The 17,874-nt window shown below is 28.4% G+C and overlaps 1 protein-coding gene across 3 annotated transcripts in view; it reads left to right on the forward strand.

Moving 5' to 3' along the window:
* LOC142326615 (protein cueball-like) overlaps nucleotides 1-16,320 on the forward strand; it is a 25,611-nt gene extending 9,291 nt beyond the window's left edge. Inside the window, exons 4-5 of one of the 3 annotated variants that reach the window (XR_012756806.1) lie at nucleotides 14,216-14,420; nucleotides 14,969-16,320. Coding sequence is in view for 2 of the 3 variants with exons in the window: in XM_075369205.1 (XP_075225320.1) it covers nucleotides 14,216-14,309; nucleotides 14,969-15,036 (162 nt within the window). In the remaining variant the exon portion in view is untranslated. The remainder of the gene's footprint in view (nucleotides 1-14,215; nucleotides 14,421-14,968) is intronic. The other 2 variants (XM_075369205.1, XM_075369206.1) reach the window with 2 other exon arrangements.
* Nucleotides 16,321-17,874: the final 1,554 nt, after the last annotated feature.

Consider the following 17,874-nt stretch of genomic DNA (forward strand, 5'->3'; position numbering starts at 1 on the left):
ATATGTATTTGAGTATCTTTTTAAAAATCCATTGAATTCTCTCCTTGTATTTCTCACTCAGAGTAACAAAATCTGTTGACATAAGATCCAGTCTGCCGCTCTTGCATCTTCAATAATTTAATCCCTGTACTTGGAGCTATAACACGTTCAGTACATCACTCTATGTACAACATAGTAGCCTTCATTCAGCATTCTTAGAAGGTGGCAGTACTCTCACTGGCGCAGTGGGTGTCAGCATATACCCCTCCTCATCTACTGAAAGAGAGGAAAGACCATCAAAGCTGTGCCACTTATTAAGAAGGTACAATAGTAATGCTGACCTTGTAATAAAATAAGGCCGACACCATATAAAATTACTTGTTGTAAAACATATTGTCGGGACAGCTCTGCATTGGCAGCAATGCATATATGAAATATTGTACATTGTCGAGTGGTATTCGCTCATTAGTCTGAGTTCAGATTGTGTTGTGGAACATTCGTTTAACGTTTTGTGCATTATGCAGTTCATATTTTTAAATATAAACTTCACATTATCGTTCCATGTTCTTTAATATGTCTAAGCGACCGATATTAAGTTCAGTTTTACAATTTTTTAGCAAAATGTCATGTATCAGTAGCGATTGTTGTAATGTTAGTGAAAATTTCACATTGCCAAATATTTCTTTGCTGCTACAACGTGATGATGCTGTCGCAAATGTTCTTCTCGAAACTAGTAACCCTTCTGTGAAAACTCAGCTTGTGTTGAATGTACATCACCATCGCTCAATAATGTTGATATACCTGTTGAATCATTTAGAAGTGATAAGTGTATTGTTCTGGTTTTTGGAAGCTTCAACATTTCAAGTTCCAGTGAACCACACGCTTATGATATTGGTGTTTACATAGGAAGAGACTTGTCTAATGAAAAAACTGGATGTCTTGAAAAATATCTAGGAACCAAATCCAGGTTTATTTTTCTAACAAAAGGAAAGAGAAATCTGCCATTTCGGTTTAAATGGCTTTACTGTTGGAAGTGGCTTGCATATTCCAAATTTAAGGAATGGAGTTTTGTAAATTTTGTATACTTTTTGCTCCAAGAAGCGGTGTTGAATCTGGCAAGTAACCCTTAGGTCAACTTTGTAGTGAGAAATTTGACAACTGGAAGGATGCCATCAAGCGATTTTCAGAACATGAGAAGTGTCTTTATCGCAAAGAAAGTTTGGAGGTAGCCGGTACTTAACCGAAATTTCATGCGGGAAGAAAAAGTCTATAGATGTGCTAATATATACTTCAACAACTCAAAAGAAACTGGAGAACAGGAAAAAACTTATTCTTATTACTGAGAGTATTTTTTGTTTTGCGGGAAATATTGTATCGCTGTGCGAGGCCAGAGGGATTTAGGATGAATAGAAGTCGAGGTCGACCAAGAACTAGAAGAAAATGATAGCAATTTCAGGGGTCTTCTTCACTTTTCAAGTAAGACTGATACTGTATTAAAAAATGTGTTATGTGTTGGAAATGCACAGTACACCAGACCTAGAATACAGAATGAAATAATTGAAGAGTGCAACGACCTGATTGTTCAAAATTTCGTGAAAGAACTTAATACCTCCAGTTGCTTCTCTGTTCTCACCGATAAGACGTCAGACATATCAGGCTTAGAAGAATTATCTCTGTGTATTAGTTACGTTGATAATGAAAATTTCACTGTGAAGGAAAACTTTTTACAATTCATATCATTGTATGATGTGACCAGAAAAGGAATCATAAAGGCAATATTGGACAAGTTGCGTTATTAAATGTAGACATAAATAAGATTTGTGGTCAGGGGTATGATGGAGCTATGTCCATGTCAGGAAAAGTAAACTGAGTCCAGGCACATGTAAAGGAAATAATGTCGTCTATATGTCCACTGCTTAGCACACAGCCTCAACTTAGCTGTATCCAGTGCTTATGAAGTAACTGCAATTAAAAACTGTATGGGTACAATATTGAGTCTGTACAAATATCTTAATACCCCTAAAAGGCAAACATGTTTTAAAATCGGTGATGTGAAATGGAAACTACAGCTTTATGCAGTGAAAAACTCAAGTTTTCGCAACACGTTGGTTGGAAAGGTATAATTCTGTGACCGCAGTGATGGAATTGTATAACCCTATTATTGCAACCCTTCAAAGCATATCAAAATGGAAATATTGAAAGACTTTCAGTACCTTTTACCTACAAACCCAGACTTTCTGTCTCAGGTTTCTGCTTTCACTTCGCTCACAGAATTCTACACCAGTGGCATAAGAAGTGGTTGCCAGGAAGATCCGAGTAATGGATTAAAATTACGGTAAGGAAGAATTGCATGTCTTGAAAAGGGAGACCAACTGAAAACGGCCATAGATGGGTTAACTATGTGCAGTCCCAACATAATACCAAATATATTCACTTTGCTAGAAATATTAGCTGCACTTCCATTGTTCACATATATAAATGAACGATGTTTCTCAATGCGTAATTCTACTGGAAATACATATTTGTATGGATTAGCACTCCTCAACTTATATAGAAACTACACTCCAATTGCAGAAGATGTGTTAAATGAACTAATTTAAAAGAAATGTTGTTTTGACATTATATTGTGAGTGCTGAAATTTCCAAATGTAACATTTGTAATGTACATACTGTAAGCCACATACATTATAAATGCTATATTTAACTACCAGTACTCTTTTTGAACAATGATTTTTCAAAACAATAATACACTATAGTAGAGTACTGATTTGAACTTTTAAGACAACCGCATTCAATAATTTATTCAAATTCCTTCATACAATGTGAATTCATCAGTGCCAGTTTCATTCTTCAACCTCAGTGAGTCCAAATTGTGTTTAATTAAATGTATTTCATTATATTTGATTGCTTCCATGGATTTTATATGTTATGTAAAGTGTCTTATCTATCGTATACAAATAACCATTGACTAAAATCTATAATTATTGTGTAGTCTAAGTGTAGTAATGACATGTGGCATTGGCACAAGCATTTTTATTATTCAGAATGAAATAGATGTTAAAAGTTGTTAAAAAAAATTGTAGCCTAAGACTGTAAAAAAAATAATTTATAGATTTTATTAGAGTATTTATGATTATGATATGTTTGAACATATCAAAATGAATATATCATAGCATGATATAATAATAATGATCATAGTAATAATAATAATAAAATAACACACAAAATTTAAAATACTGATGTCAATTGTAAACAGTTTTAATAATGACACTCCCGTAACAAAATTCTCTGTACACCACTGGTACTCACTTGCTAAATACAGCACTATACTCTGCCAGCGGCTAGCCACAAATATGTTTAAAAAGACAATTAATTATTCGACCACATGTTTTATACATGTAATAACTTTGTATTTTAATGTGTAATTTTGAAATTTAATTTTAATCAACTGATGATTAGGAATTCATCAAAAATGATACGTAAGGGAGAATAATAAAAATGAAAAATAAAGTAAGAACTCTTATTTGGTTCTGTACTGTGGTAAATTGCTGAATTTTGTTTTTGTTTTGAGTTAATTAGTACAGAGGAAAATATGGACAATTTAAAAATCAATTTTACTAAATTAATATATATATATATACCATATATATTAATTAATTCACATATATATATATGTGAATAATTAATTTAAATGTAATTTTTTTAAGTTTATTTTCCTTGTGATTGGACAGAATTAAATATAATCAAAAAACATATTTTACTTAAAAATATGACCTTTATTAATTGCCTATATTAATATATTTATATATATATATATCAAAGACAAAAGTATAAAGATCATTTACCACCAAGAGTACAGAATTCGATAGTGCTTCCTACCTTATGCTTATTATTTTTTTTCTAATAGTGCTTTTGTGGTTTTCCCTGATCATCAGTTAAAATTTTTCTTCCAAATAAGATAGGAAGCGTCATCGTATTCTGTACTGTTCTTGGTGGTAACAGTTTGTTTTCATGTCTCTTTGAGATATTAGTACAGAGGGGAATATGGACAAATACAGTAACAAAAGAATTGTTTTTGCTGAGTTTATATATATACACACACACACATACACACATACATTCACTATTTGTTTTATTCATTATTTCTAATAATGGATTTTTACTTTTATTTTTTTTCTCTTTTCGGGTTTTTTTTTTTTGTTTATGTTTGTATGTTGGTTAGTCCCTTAACAAACCTTTGTTATTGTGATTTATTGTATTCTGTGCTTTGAAAACTTTTTTCTGTAATTTTTCTATAAAAATTTCCCATAGTTCCCATAGTTGTTTGCTTTTTGAAATCTTAATTAGTCCTTTGTTAGTTATGCATGCGAGTTTGTGGAGCTAAGCAAGACAAACCTAGGACATATGCTATCTCTTTATTTTAAATCATTGAATTAGTATGCAGCTTTTTTAATGTTTGTACTGTGAATATATATTGATGTTTATATTTGGTTGTAAAAAAATTCATTTGGAAAATTCTTGAATCTTTGCATCATGTGCACAGATAAATTACTCATTTTAATTGTTGTGAACACTCTGTGCTCTGTTGTGTATCTTTACTTCAATTTTTTTTTTAGTGTTCTGTATATTGAAGGGTGTTCAATAATTAAACAGATAAATGACTAGAAAATTATTATTTATTTAAGTATTATGAAACTGATCCTGTTTTTTTTTTTATACATATCCCCAGCTACATAAGCTACTTAAACTATTTTTCTGTGAACTTTCTTATTCCAATAATAAATAATTGTTCGCCTCAGTGCTTTAACCATTCTTGTAACACATTCTTGATTAAAATCATTCTTTGACTTTGTTCATTTATTTTAATAATGAACATATTCATTATTGTATTTTGTTCATTGTTGCTGTATTCGGTAAACTCACAAAACTCTTTGTGAGGACAAAAAAGATGTAAGATTCGGATTGTAAGGTAAATGTGGCAACATCTCGTTAGCCAACTTTTGAATAGCTTCCCATGTCTTTTTAGTGGTTGGAGATGTGCTTTATTGTGCTGAAGAATTACATCTTTTGAGAGAACCAGGATGCTACTTCCGTATTGCAAATTTGACTTTTTGTAGCATGTTACACTAGTACTCACATGTTCTTCCAAATAATTGCAATAATTTGGGCCTTGTATTCTAGCTTAAAATGATGAAGCCAGATTTCATCACAAATTATTATTCGATTTAAAAAAACATTGCTTTCCAGTGAAAACTGTTGTTTAAATTCACTACAAATGTAAATTCAAGTGTTCAAGGCATTTTCAGTCAACTGTCTTGAAACTCAGTTCAAACACATTTTGTTCTAATTTAGCTAATTGTGATTAATGGAGTGGACAGGTCTGATACTTACATTAAATTTAACAGATTTCCCAAATTTTTATCTGAATAAGATCAAATTTTACTTGTGAATAAGATCATTAATACAATTTTGCAAAGCACCATACAAAAATCTCCATGTTTTCTATGAGGAAAAATTGTGACACTTTTGTGCCCAATTTGAAGCCCAAATTATAACAGCTGACAGGTGTAAGAGTATAGCTCATGAATTTTTACAAATGAAATCTTCCAACATTTAGAATGTTTTTATTTTAGTCATTATTTTCACTTACAAAAAGGAACATGTTAAGAATTGTGAGGTTTATTATTTTTTTTTTATTGAACTCGACCAGTTTATTTATGAATGAAAATGTATATATTCTTGCCATAATTTTCTGACACTTTGGAAATTTGAACGGAAAGCAGATGATTATATTAACATTGAAAATAGAATCAGTTGTTCACTATTTTTTTTAATAGAATTCAAAACAATATTATTCTTGATTACTCCTTTTTTGTCTATTAGTGTTGAGTAACACAACTCAGAAAAATTTTATGAACAAATGGCGCCTTGACTGAATGTTGTACATTCAATAGATTTAAGGACATTGATACTGTCATTTAACGTTTGAGCCTCCACTCTGAACAGAAAGCTTTGAATCTTTATTAAAGGTGGGCTGGTTTTATGTAAGATACTAGCTGCTGGCTGTGCCTACAGCACGCCTCTGCAGCAAGGCTTTATGGACAGGTGGCATCTCCAAAATTGATTATCTCATGTGTAAAATTTTTTTTTTTTAATGATGAAAATTGATATAACGAAAGTTAGATTAGAAATTTAACTCTAGAAATTGATACTAACGAATCGGGATTTTCCGCTAGTGATCGGTACATTCTGGTCCCTACTTTTTGGTTATATTTCACTATTCTATGAAGAAAAACAATCGCATAAATAAAAAATATGTGAAGTTTTTTAAAACACCACTTAAATTAAACGCACTAAAAGTTAAAAAATAATTTTAGGACGGTATTTTAGAATGGATTTGATAAAAATCTTTGATAGTGATATTGTAAGCTTATGTGAAAATCATAACTTCAAATTTAAAATTTGATGTTTTTGCCAATTTTTTTGTATGCGTATTTGCAACCAAGTCTTTAGGCCATTCATCATGCATAAGAAAAAATTGGCGAAAACGTCAAATTTTTTAATTTGAAGCTATGACATTCACATAATCTTACATATCACTACGAAAGCTTGTTGTCAATTCTATTCTGAGATACCACATATTAAAATTATTTTTTACATTTTGGTGCATTTAATTTAAGAGTGGTGTTTTAAAAATATTTTTTATTTTCTACTTAAAATATGAGTGGTTTTAAAAAAGTTTTTTATATATATATTTTTTCTATTGTTTAGTCTTTATAAGTTTATACTTTACAGCTGTGCTAGCGCACTGGTTTGAGTGTATTTAGCGAAAGATCGGATCAGTAGGTTTTTTTGCTGGCTGAATGCAGTCAAAACATATGGCTAAATGATTTAAGTTTCAGATAACCAAGAACTGGTTGATCAAGAGTGTACCTGATGTGTTAAATAGTTAACAATAGTTAAAACACCTGCGGATACATATGCCATTTGAATCGTGAACATCGGATGAGCGATTGCCGAGATATTACAGTGGCACCCTCTCCCCGATTTCTGAACAGTGCCCTTGAAAATATTATCATCTGACTGTACCACTGGGTGTGATTGGGTAATAACAAGAGGGGTCAAAAAAAATTTTCACAGCACTAGGACCGACCGTTTTCAAAATATTTGCAATTTTTTTCCAAAAATTCGGATCTCGTTAAAAAGTACTAAATTTTCCCAAACCTTCAATATATATTTTGCATATATATATATATATATATATATATATATATATTTATATACATATGTATTTTGATATGTAATAATATAACAAGTATACACCTGACCACTACGAGACATGTACTAATGAATTAATGAATTTTCCACTAGTGATTAGTACATTTCAGTGCTAAGCTAAGGAACACACACATACAAATGCCGTTTAGTAGGGTAGGATATGGTTTTATATTTATTACTATTATGAACTATGGTTCATTATAGTAATAAATATGAGAGATGTAATTGCCTGAGTAACATCAAACAAAATCTATTCAAAATAATAACGTTGATTTAATTTATTATTAAATCTCAGGCAAGACAGTGATTTTATGATTCCATTACTTCTGAAATATTGTTGGAATTTGAAAAAATAAAATACAGGAATTTTAATACTGAAATTTGAAGTAACATGAATCATTACCAATTTTTTGAGGAATATTCTGTTTTTAATTCTCTTAGAACATTGAATTTTTCAATTGTACTTATGGAATTACTTTGGGTGATTGGATGGTGTTGATTTTAGTATCTAATATTCATGGGAGTCAGTATCACTGTTGTAAAATATTTGCTTCAAAATTTATTATATTAAGTGATATTTATCAAGTTATCCCAAAGAAAACTATTTTCTAATTATTTTTTTTTTGCATTTATTCTTTTTAATTGTTTAGGCAAGAATAGGGGAGCCAGACTTTTAAGTACTGACAGGTCATAGAATGCAATATAACAAAGAAAATTGTTATTTTTTCTTGGTAAGCGCAGAGCTATAGATAAAAGAAAGTTAGACTTTTTGGGTTTATTTCTTTTGGTTTCTGTCGCTTTCTACTCTTCTTATGATGTTTTGTAATATATTGTATAGTTCTTACATGGTGGAAAATACAAAGCAAAGAAGTAAAACAGTTTACACAGCTTCAATAGGATACATAATGATAGCAATTGCCTTTTGTTACAGTAGTATTGTGTGGTGTGCAACTAGTTAAAAACCTTTTGAACAAACCTAATACGATGAAACTATTTACATAAAATATCTTATTAAAGGAAATGTAAATATCGTAATTATAATTCAAGGAAAGTTATTAATTAATGAATTTTAAATTTTCTAAAACTGATGTATATGGTAACTATGGATAGCAGTTAAAACACTATTTTTTATCACTAAGATAAGTTTATATATATAATACTAAGGTATAAAAGCTTCATTCATAAAAGTTTATGAAGTAGTTTCTTAATTATTAAGACTAATCATTTCACAATATGTTTGAAACTGTTTTACTTCTTTGAAATATATCTATTTATGTAAAAAATTACTAACATATTTATTTATTTAAGTGTAAAATAAATGTTTATATAAATGAATGCCACACAGCATAATGAAGCACCTTTCTATTTGACTATTTTGACTTTTCGGCACATTTTGTCTTAATGGGATACTTTTTTCTGTTTGCTTAAGTTTCTTTCTTAATTCTGTATCTTTACTTGTGATATAAAATTGTATTTATTTTGTAAATTGTGCAGTAGGTTTATTGTGTAAATTCTGGATTAAGTTATTGTTTATAATGTACTTTATTGATTAGAAACTTTAGAAAGTTGAAGAACTTTCAACAGAGAGCTTTTGGAATCGTTGGCGAATTGAAATAGTAAAATAAAATCAGTGTATTGGTATATGATCTATATAATGATTTTTTTTTTTTGGCAAGGGTGGGGATAAAATCAATAATTAATTTTCATTTGGACAAGTGTATGTGAAAAGGGAAAGTTCACTTGAAGTATATAGGGTTAGAATTATTTGAAGGTATAAAGAGAAGTGAAAATATTGGACAATAAAGTTGGTGATTTAACCTAGAAATGTTGTAGAATTTGTTATGTGAAGAAGATAATGATAATAATTATTTTTTGTTCAAGTGTATTCGTATTTTTGCATTTCCATCAGAAATAATTTTAAAGTCTATTACTAATTGTAAAATGAAATAGTGTCATTTTCATTTCCAGAATTTCCTTGTATCTGAAATTTAATTTTCCCACATTACATCACTCATTGGATATTACAATTTAACTATATTGGATGTGCTTTGCAGAAATTTAAAAAAATATACCTTAGAGTCTACCATGATTGAATCTACTTTTTCTCATGGTTAACCACCTTACATGTTACCAAATAAGCTCACATAATAGTAAAACCAGTAACCAGAAGACAAACTATCAGTATATATTGTCAAAAGGGTCTGTGGACTTAGAAATCAAAATTCTCCTCCGCTATTTTTAATTTTGTTTAAAGTATAAATTTATTATTTATAATTAAAAATGTTCTTGGTGACGTGAGTAATACAGCAGTTTTTTTATTTAATATTAATTGAAGATTACTGATTGGTGTAATTTTTGAGATTGCTTAAAAGATCCTTACTTTGCTTAGAATTTTTAAGTGTTTATTATGTGTTTTTCTTATTCTTGTTTATTATGTGTTTTTCTTATTGTGTTACATGTAATTATGTGTATTTTCTGTCAAAAAACATGTGTTTTTGGATATGCACATGTTCATACATATGTGTATGCATGAGTGAGTGCACATACATATAATACACACACTTGTCTTGCATGAATAGTAGATATGGATAACTGTAAAAATGTATTTATTAAACATTTATTTTAAATATATTTATTTATTATTTGCTTTTGTTACTTAAAAACAATTAAATCTCAAGTCATCAGTTAAAATAATATCTAATATAACTCTTAACTGTTTCTGTTAAATTATAACATAATTTTTTTAATTTTCTTTAGTTTCTTATGTTTATATTTTTGATTTTAACTTAAATTACTTATATCATTTGCTCCTATTTCCTCCAAAAGTTTTAAGATCCTGATAGCTCCCATTTCCTTTTAAATTATCTTGAATTTTTACTATTTTCTGATTTCCTTCCTTTATTCTGCATCTTCTACTAATCCTTCTAGCACTGCTTTAATCAGTACTCCTCCTCTGATGTAAGGTCCCAAGCTATAGCTTTCCCATTTTGAAATGTTCTTATTAAGAACATTATTGCTAGTTTCATTAACTCTCCTTATTATTCTTCATTCTTCACTTTTCTACTCATTTAATCTTCTCCTAACACCATGCCCACATTTTAAATGCCTGTACCTTTTCTTTTTTTCTAGTGCATATCTTTCACATCTGTACTGAAGAACACTCAAAATAAAAAAAATCCAAAAAAACCTCTTCTTTCATTCTTACTATGTAATAACGATTTCTATTAAACACATACTTAGTCATTGTTATCTTGTTTTCAACTTTGCAATCTTCTGTTAACCATGCTGCCTCGTAACTATTGCTTAATTTATTAAATCTTTACTTCTACTGTGCAGTTATTGGTAGCTTATTGTGTCTCCTATTGTCATTACTTTAGCTTTCCTAACATTCATTTTTGTTCAATAATTTGCCGTAGCATCTTCTAATTTTATAATCATCTGTTCGAATGTTCTGTGCTTCATGTAGAAGTTAAAACACAGATAGTTTTATTTCCTAACAAAAAAAAAAAAATAACCATCTATCATCTTGCCAACCTTATACAATTTTTTCCTCTCTTATGAATGTATTTGTTTATAAGTTTTTGTGTTTATTTTTATGGCCATTTTCTGATTCGGTTAGTTCTTTTATCTTTTGTCTTTTAATCTGTACTTTGAGTTCTTAATATTTCCATTTGACAGTCACATGCTGTTTTTATATCTTAAATATATCCTTTACCAATCTCCAAATACTTTTCAACAATAATTCTTAGTAGCCGGATTGCATCCCTTGCTTTCTTTCCTTCCTGAATTCAGATTGTTGTGTAACAATTTACATAATTTTTCCTTCAGTCTTTTGATCAGAATTTACAGAAAAATCTTTGCTGAATGAAAAATAAAATTAATTGCCACATAAATTTTGAAACTTTAATACTGTTTTTTGAAAATTGGAATCTGTTAATTAAGAAAGTCTTGCGGCCACACCCCACTGTTGTAGATTACATTGTATAATTTCACCATCTCTTGTAATCCCTCCATTAAGACACTTAATTTATTTTATTGACAGTGCTATCTATTCCTACAGCTTTCTATTGTCCATCTATATATTTGTTTATTTAACTTAAGATTTTACAATTGCAGTCCCTACTATATACTCTTCCACCTCAACCTGATCTATGGGAACGTCATTTGACTTTCTGTTAGATTACTGTATACCTGTTACCTTTTAAGTACCTGTTACCTTTTAAGTATATATTTCTCTTTGTATAAAACTTTGCCATTTCTGCTGACAACTTTAGTGGCTAAGTTTTAATTTAACTGTTTTTATTGCTTCGTCATTAATTTTTGTATTTTTAAAATTTCATTTAGATCTACAGTATTTTATTTTTTTATAGTTAAATGAAATTTATTATTTTTTATTTTAATTTATATCTACTTACTGAACTAAGCCCCATTTTGTAATTACAAAATCCTTGATCATGTTAAATTTTAATTCTTATACAGAACTGGCTGGTAAGCAACCTTGTATTGCAGTGGCTAACTTGAAAATATGGTCATCTGATTATAAAAACTTATAATATGACAAGATTAGGTTAAATTTTTTAATATATATTTTATCTGGTTCTCTACGTAATCACTGGCAACACAGCAGCATTTTTGTTAATGATATTATTTATTATATAATATTCTAGTTTTTATTTTCGTTTTATCTTCTTGATCTACCTACATAGTTTTCTCATCAAATTCTCTCATAAATTTAATTTTTCTTCTGTTTGTTTTTAGAAAGCTTAATTTCAGATTTTATTGAATATTAGATCTGAAATTAAGTTTCCTAAAATAAAATCTGAAATTAAGCTTTCTAAAGACAAATAGAAGAAGAAAGAAATTTGTAAGAAAATTTTTTAACGTAACAAACATATATATATATATATATATATACTTGCATAACAGTATGATGATACTAATTTAATTTAGCGCAATCCGTCTGAAAAAAATACTTGCCGAGTAAAAAAACCTGAAATAAGGAAATTAGAAAATTGTGATAGTGATATATTTATCTTAAAAATAAACAATTTTTAAAAAGTACATTATCATTATATTAAAATTTCATCAAGTAAAAGAGGAAAAAATAGTTCACCTCTCAATATATTTCTTTAATACATAATAAGTTGCTTTCTGTTGAACTACTGTCTTGGTTTCCCAAATTTATCAGTATATTATCTACAGTAATATTTTCATACTACTGTCGTCTGCTCGCTTCTTTTTTTTGAAAATTCATTGAGTTTAAAACACGATGTAGTGATGTACCTCTAGAAAGATTCAGCAGTTCAGAATCAGTATTCACAGAATTTAATATTTTATTCAATTTAGGAAGCTCGTTATTGAAATAAAATGTATTAACTTTTTTCCTGATAGGATTTTAATAAAATTGTCTAACTTTTCAATCATTTTTGGACACTTTCGAATCTTTTTACGGGTAACATGTTTACCATCAATTTGAGTTTCTTTATTGTATTAAAAAGTGTTCTTTCGCTAACGCCTGTTGTACTACTTGCTTTCCAAGCAATGTCTCTGACTGCAATTTCAGGATTTTCTTGTTTTAAGGTTTTGTATACAATGCTGATTTTTTTTTTCAGAGCTACTTTACTGGTTTATGTTTCACGACAGAATCATTCATTACTAAACCTGATTGGTACAAAAACACAGGATTAATTAGTTAATTAAAACTGATGAAAATAAACTGAATAAAATTGTTACAAAATGAGTTATAAAACTGTATTGTGTACCGTATTGAGCAACAAGATAACTTATACTGAAATACCATCTTTCCCTGAACTGAATAATGGTACAAAGCATTACAAATGATGCTGTCATTATTAAGCATCACTAAGAAAGGCGCAATAAAATTTTTAATTGTTTTAATTGCTTATCATTGGCATGCCACAGTGCCAGGCAAGTGATAGTTTACAGTGATAGTTTGCAAATGCAATTGTTGCTTTAAGGGTATGTACTATACCCTTAAAGCAACAATTGCATTTGCACATGAGAGTGACAGAATCCCTCAGGGTTTAACTACTGAGATATTGCTTGTACATTTTGAATTCGTATATAATATATATATCTGCTGCATGGTTTTGGGAGACAAGGATTAAGTTCTTGTAAACACAAAATTTCAAATGCTTCTATTCTTTTCCTTTTGCTATCTTACTACCCATGATTCACTGCCATGCAGTGTTTCATTCCACACAAAAATATTTTCAAAATCGTCTCTAATTCTTAGGTTTATATTTAATTCTTTTTAAAAACTCTCATTGCTGGTCTCATTCTGCTTTCGAAGTGTGCATTACTCTGTCCATCTTCATAGTTTTATACCCTAAATAGCAAAATTCTAGAATTTTTGGTGTATTATGTTTTCTTGTATTATTATTTAATTCCTCATTTATTTCAGTATATTTGTTTTATTCTCATTTTTCCCAAACTGAATTTCTTTCCTTATGAAATTGAATTTTTGGTTTCTGCCAGAAACAATGCTGTCAATAAATCAAAACATTTTTATTTTTCTCCTGGTATATTTACACTATTCTCATATTAGATTTTCAACTCTTTTGGTGAATTTCAATTCTTACTAGTCGTTCAGTTTTTCAGTTTCACTGGAATTATATTTTGTAAATCCAAAAGCTTTATTGCTTTCTGAATATTAAAAAGTGGTGACTATGATTGTCTTGTTATTTAAAAATTTTATGATTCTTGTTTTAATGATTTTAAGGAACAGCAAGTAAGATGAACAAACCAGTTGTCCTTAAGTCCAGTTTAGCAGTCATATTTCCAATTGTAGTATATGTGTAATCTATTAGCTATATTATTATGTAAATTAAGTTTTTTGAAAATGATCATTATAATTTTTTATTTTGTATGGAAATTGAAAAATTAGTTTTTATTTTATAAAAGTAATAATTAAGAATTCCACTGTTGTTTGTTTCAGCCTTGTTTTGAGCCTGATTTTCGGAAACCTCGTAGTGTTGAAAAATATAAAAAAGAAGAAAACAGAAATCTTTTGTCAGGAATTGATCTTCCTGGTGATGATTTATACTGATGAAAATTGAAATTCTGCAGCATTTGAGCTTGCAATTGTTATTGTTGGAATTTAATTTGTTATTAATTTTTGAGAGAGTGAATTTTGCTGGATTGTATGTTGCTTGTCTTATCTTTAATTATTTTATTTTAATAGATCTGATTCTTACAGAAATCAGGCTGTTATACCAAAGCAAGTGTCTCAAATACAGCATTTTATTTTCCTTGTACATTCCAGATTGTATGCTGTATTCTTTTAAAATTATATATGTATATGTATAATTTATACTGCCTTTACAAAGAAAAGAAGTAATTTGATATTTGCCAACTGCCATACTAATGAGAGTCATGATACCTAATGCGCTTTTAATGTGTTTATTTTATGTGAATGTGTGTGCATATTCTTAGTGCGTGCAACTGGTGTATGGGTGTGTATTTATAAATGTGTTTGAATGTTTGTAGTATGTTTTTAGTTTTATTCCAATAGGCTTATTTTTTAAAATCAAGTAATTAATCGGATCAATTTGAATGCACTAACCTTGAAGAAAATCTGTTAGGTATTTATTTTTCTAGAATTCTTGCGTTATTTTAGTGCAACATTTATAAGAAAGTAGATTAATATTTATTATGTAAGTTAATATAATTTTTTTTTTTTTTTTTTTAGATAAAATTATATTTTTAAATATTTTAGCCCTAAATTCAACAAAGATAAGACAATGCAAATATAGATAGAGGTGTATGTAAGCCTGTTCCTATTTTCTGTGAAAGTTTACTATAAAATACTATTAAGACCATGGAATGAAGTGTTAATGTGTTTATATAAAAGTGGTTTGGTGCTAAAAATAAGTTGGTCGAAACAAAAGATACATTGTAATGAGGCCTTAGTATTTGTTTAATGTAGTAGTACTTAAAGACTGTACTAGGTTTAATTTTTATCCATGGCAGCAATAATAGGCAATTTGTCTTATAAAATCGAAGTAACTACTTATTGAGTATTATTCTGTGTACTTAGACGATTAAAACTTAAAATCATTTAAAACAAAAAATGATTGACTTTTGTGATTGTTATAATTTAAGATAGTGTTTATTTATTTTAAAGAAATATATGCCGATTTAGTATGTAGACAATAAAAAAAAAAAATTATGAAAAAACAATTTTATTTATCTGCTAATTTAATTTAATTGATAATTAAACATTTGTGTAACTTTGTAAAAATCAAGGTAAAGTATTATAAAGGAATCTTTACAACAGCAATTTTGATAGTTCTCAAAAAAGTTGTTTAAAGTTACTGATTTTTTATTTAACAATAAGAAATAAAAAATAACAGTATAACTACTATTTGTGATGCAAAACAACAATAAATGTCTTTATTCATATTTTATTTCTATTTGGTGATCTTAATAATGTTAGGATATTTAACCCTTGGGCATTTGCGCTTAGAATCTGAGTGCTTAAACTAAGTTTATATTTTAGTACTATAAGTTTAACTTTAGTTAATCTCTTTTAAAGGAAGTAAAGTTATGTTAGTTTCCTGAATTTAAATATGATTATGGTTATCTACCAAATTTATAAGGTTATGGTATTTCTATTTTTGCCTCCTAAGCTGCAGACTTTAAATACTATTAAATCAGACAACAAAAATGTTAATTTGAAAGTGTCAGGTAGCAATATATTGTTCGATCCTTGGTCGATGACAGAATTCATTTATTTATTTTTTTTAAATAATGATTTTTATTAGTTTAATAATAAAATAAATTTCAAAAAGCCAAATTTGATGTTTTTCTGAAAGTATAAAGATTTCCATCCATGTTTACTTATTTCTGTACACACTGAATAATTTTTTTGTTATTAACTTGTCCGTAACATCTATTATTTGTTATACAACCACACTTATTGAGTCTGCAAGCTTAGAAACCTCCAACAAGATGTTAATGTTAGCTAAGAAGGGTTACATGCTAAATTGTAACTTGAAGATTATTATGAAATGTACTTGATTAATAAACAATTAAGTTATATTTTGTTTTTTCTTTGGTATGAGCTTTGAATCACCTTTATTAATACAGTAAAATTATTATTTATGGGAATTTGGTCTGTCTAATTTTTTTTATGTTTTTTTTTATGCCGCATCACTGAATAGTTTTACTACCAAGCAAATATTTTCTTTTTAGAAGGAATGTTTTGGTTAAATTAAACAAAAGGTATACTTCATTAAATAGAGAGTGCAGAGGATTAATGCTATAATGGTCAAAATTAAAATGTTGAGAAAATTATTATTACGAGACATGAAATTAGTATTTTTAGCTATTATTTTATTATTATTATTATTATTATTATTGGATAATTATAATAAAAATATTAATTAATAGTTGAATTAAATATTAATATCCAGTTGAAGTTTATTATTTGTTATACACAAAGAGTTAAATGAAAATAAATTATTAACCAATAACATGAAAAGTGATGAATAAAAGTGAGTGTCCATAATATGTAACAAATGAGGTATTAAAGTTACATTAAGAGCATGTACTTGATATTGAAAATAATCACCTCTCTGTTCTTAAATAATTGTTATACTAATGAAAATTCTTAAGTAAAAAAAGGAATGATGGCACGCAATAGGTTTACATAATATTTAGCTATCCAGATATATAGACTGTTCATCATCAGGGGCTATTTTCTTAAATTCTGAAATAAGCTTATGTCTTTCAGTAGAAATGGTATTTCAAAACACTTTAGCAGTATCAAGCTCTAGTTAACCTCAATTTTTTTTTACATATCTTGTAATTTTCCTAATGAATTTCCTTTCCTTGGTACTTGCGCCTGTGTATTTTTCATAGTTATCTGTCATAAAAATAAATTATGCCGTTAAAAAATAAACAAAAAGCTAACTGTAATATAAAAGAATATAGAAGAAAAAATAAACTAACTCGCTTTTATGCCAGACAATATAACAGTAAATAACATTAAAACAAAAGCTGACTTTACTAACTGAAAAGCAGTTGGACCTTCATCTTTCTTACTGACATTCACAGGTATGGTGGTTGCCCATCTTTCTTTCCTTTAAAGGTATTATTAAAAAGGACAACTTAAGATTCTCATCTCTTTTCCCATTTCAAATTATAGAGAAAGATTCGACATTAAAACTTGCATATCACAAATATCTTTTAGTCGAGATCAAAAAGTGTACATTTACATTTTTCCCTTGTGGCCTTGAAACTAGTTATACTGAAAAAGGTTTACGAATACGTTTATATCTTAAAAATAATGGATTTGCTTTTAGATTGAAAGAATGATTAGGAACTTCCAAAAATCAACAATTCTTTATTTGTTAGTAAGTGAATAATAAAATATTAGTTATCATTAATTATTTAGGATCAGTTCTTGTTTGAAATAACTTATGAGTTGAAGATAATGTATAGATTTGGGTGAAACTTTGTGATCGTCCAAGGATATCAGGTATGGGATGTCTGCGTATCGCTTGAAGAGAAATTATTTCTAAGTAAAGTAAAAATTTATAAAAGTGGCTGACAGGAAGAAGGGTAGAAGAATCCCGTGTTTGTTATTAAAAA

Source organism: Lycorma delicatula, chromosome 6 (genome assembly GCF_047948215.1).
Source record: "Lycorma delicatula isolate Av1 chromosome 6, ASM4794821v1, whole genome shotgun sequence".
In the NCBI taxonomy this organism is placed as follows: domain Eukaryota; kingdom Metazoa; phylum Arthropoda; class Insecta; order Hemiptera; family Fulgoridae; genus Lycorma; species Lycorma delicatula.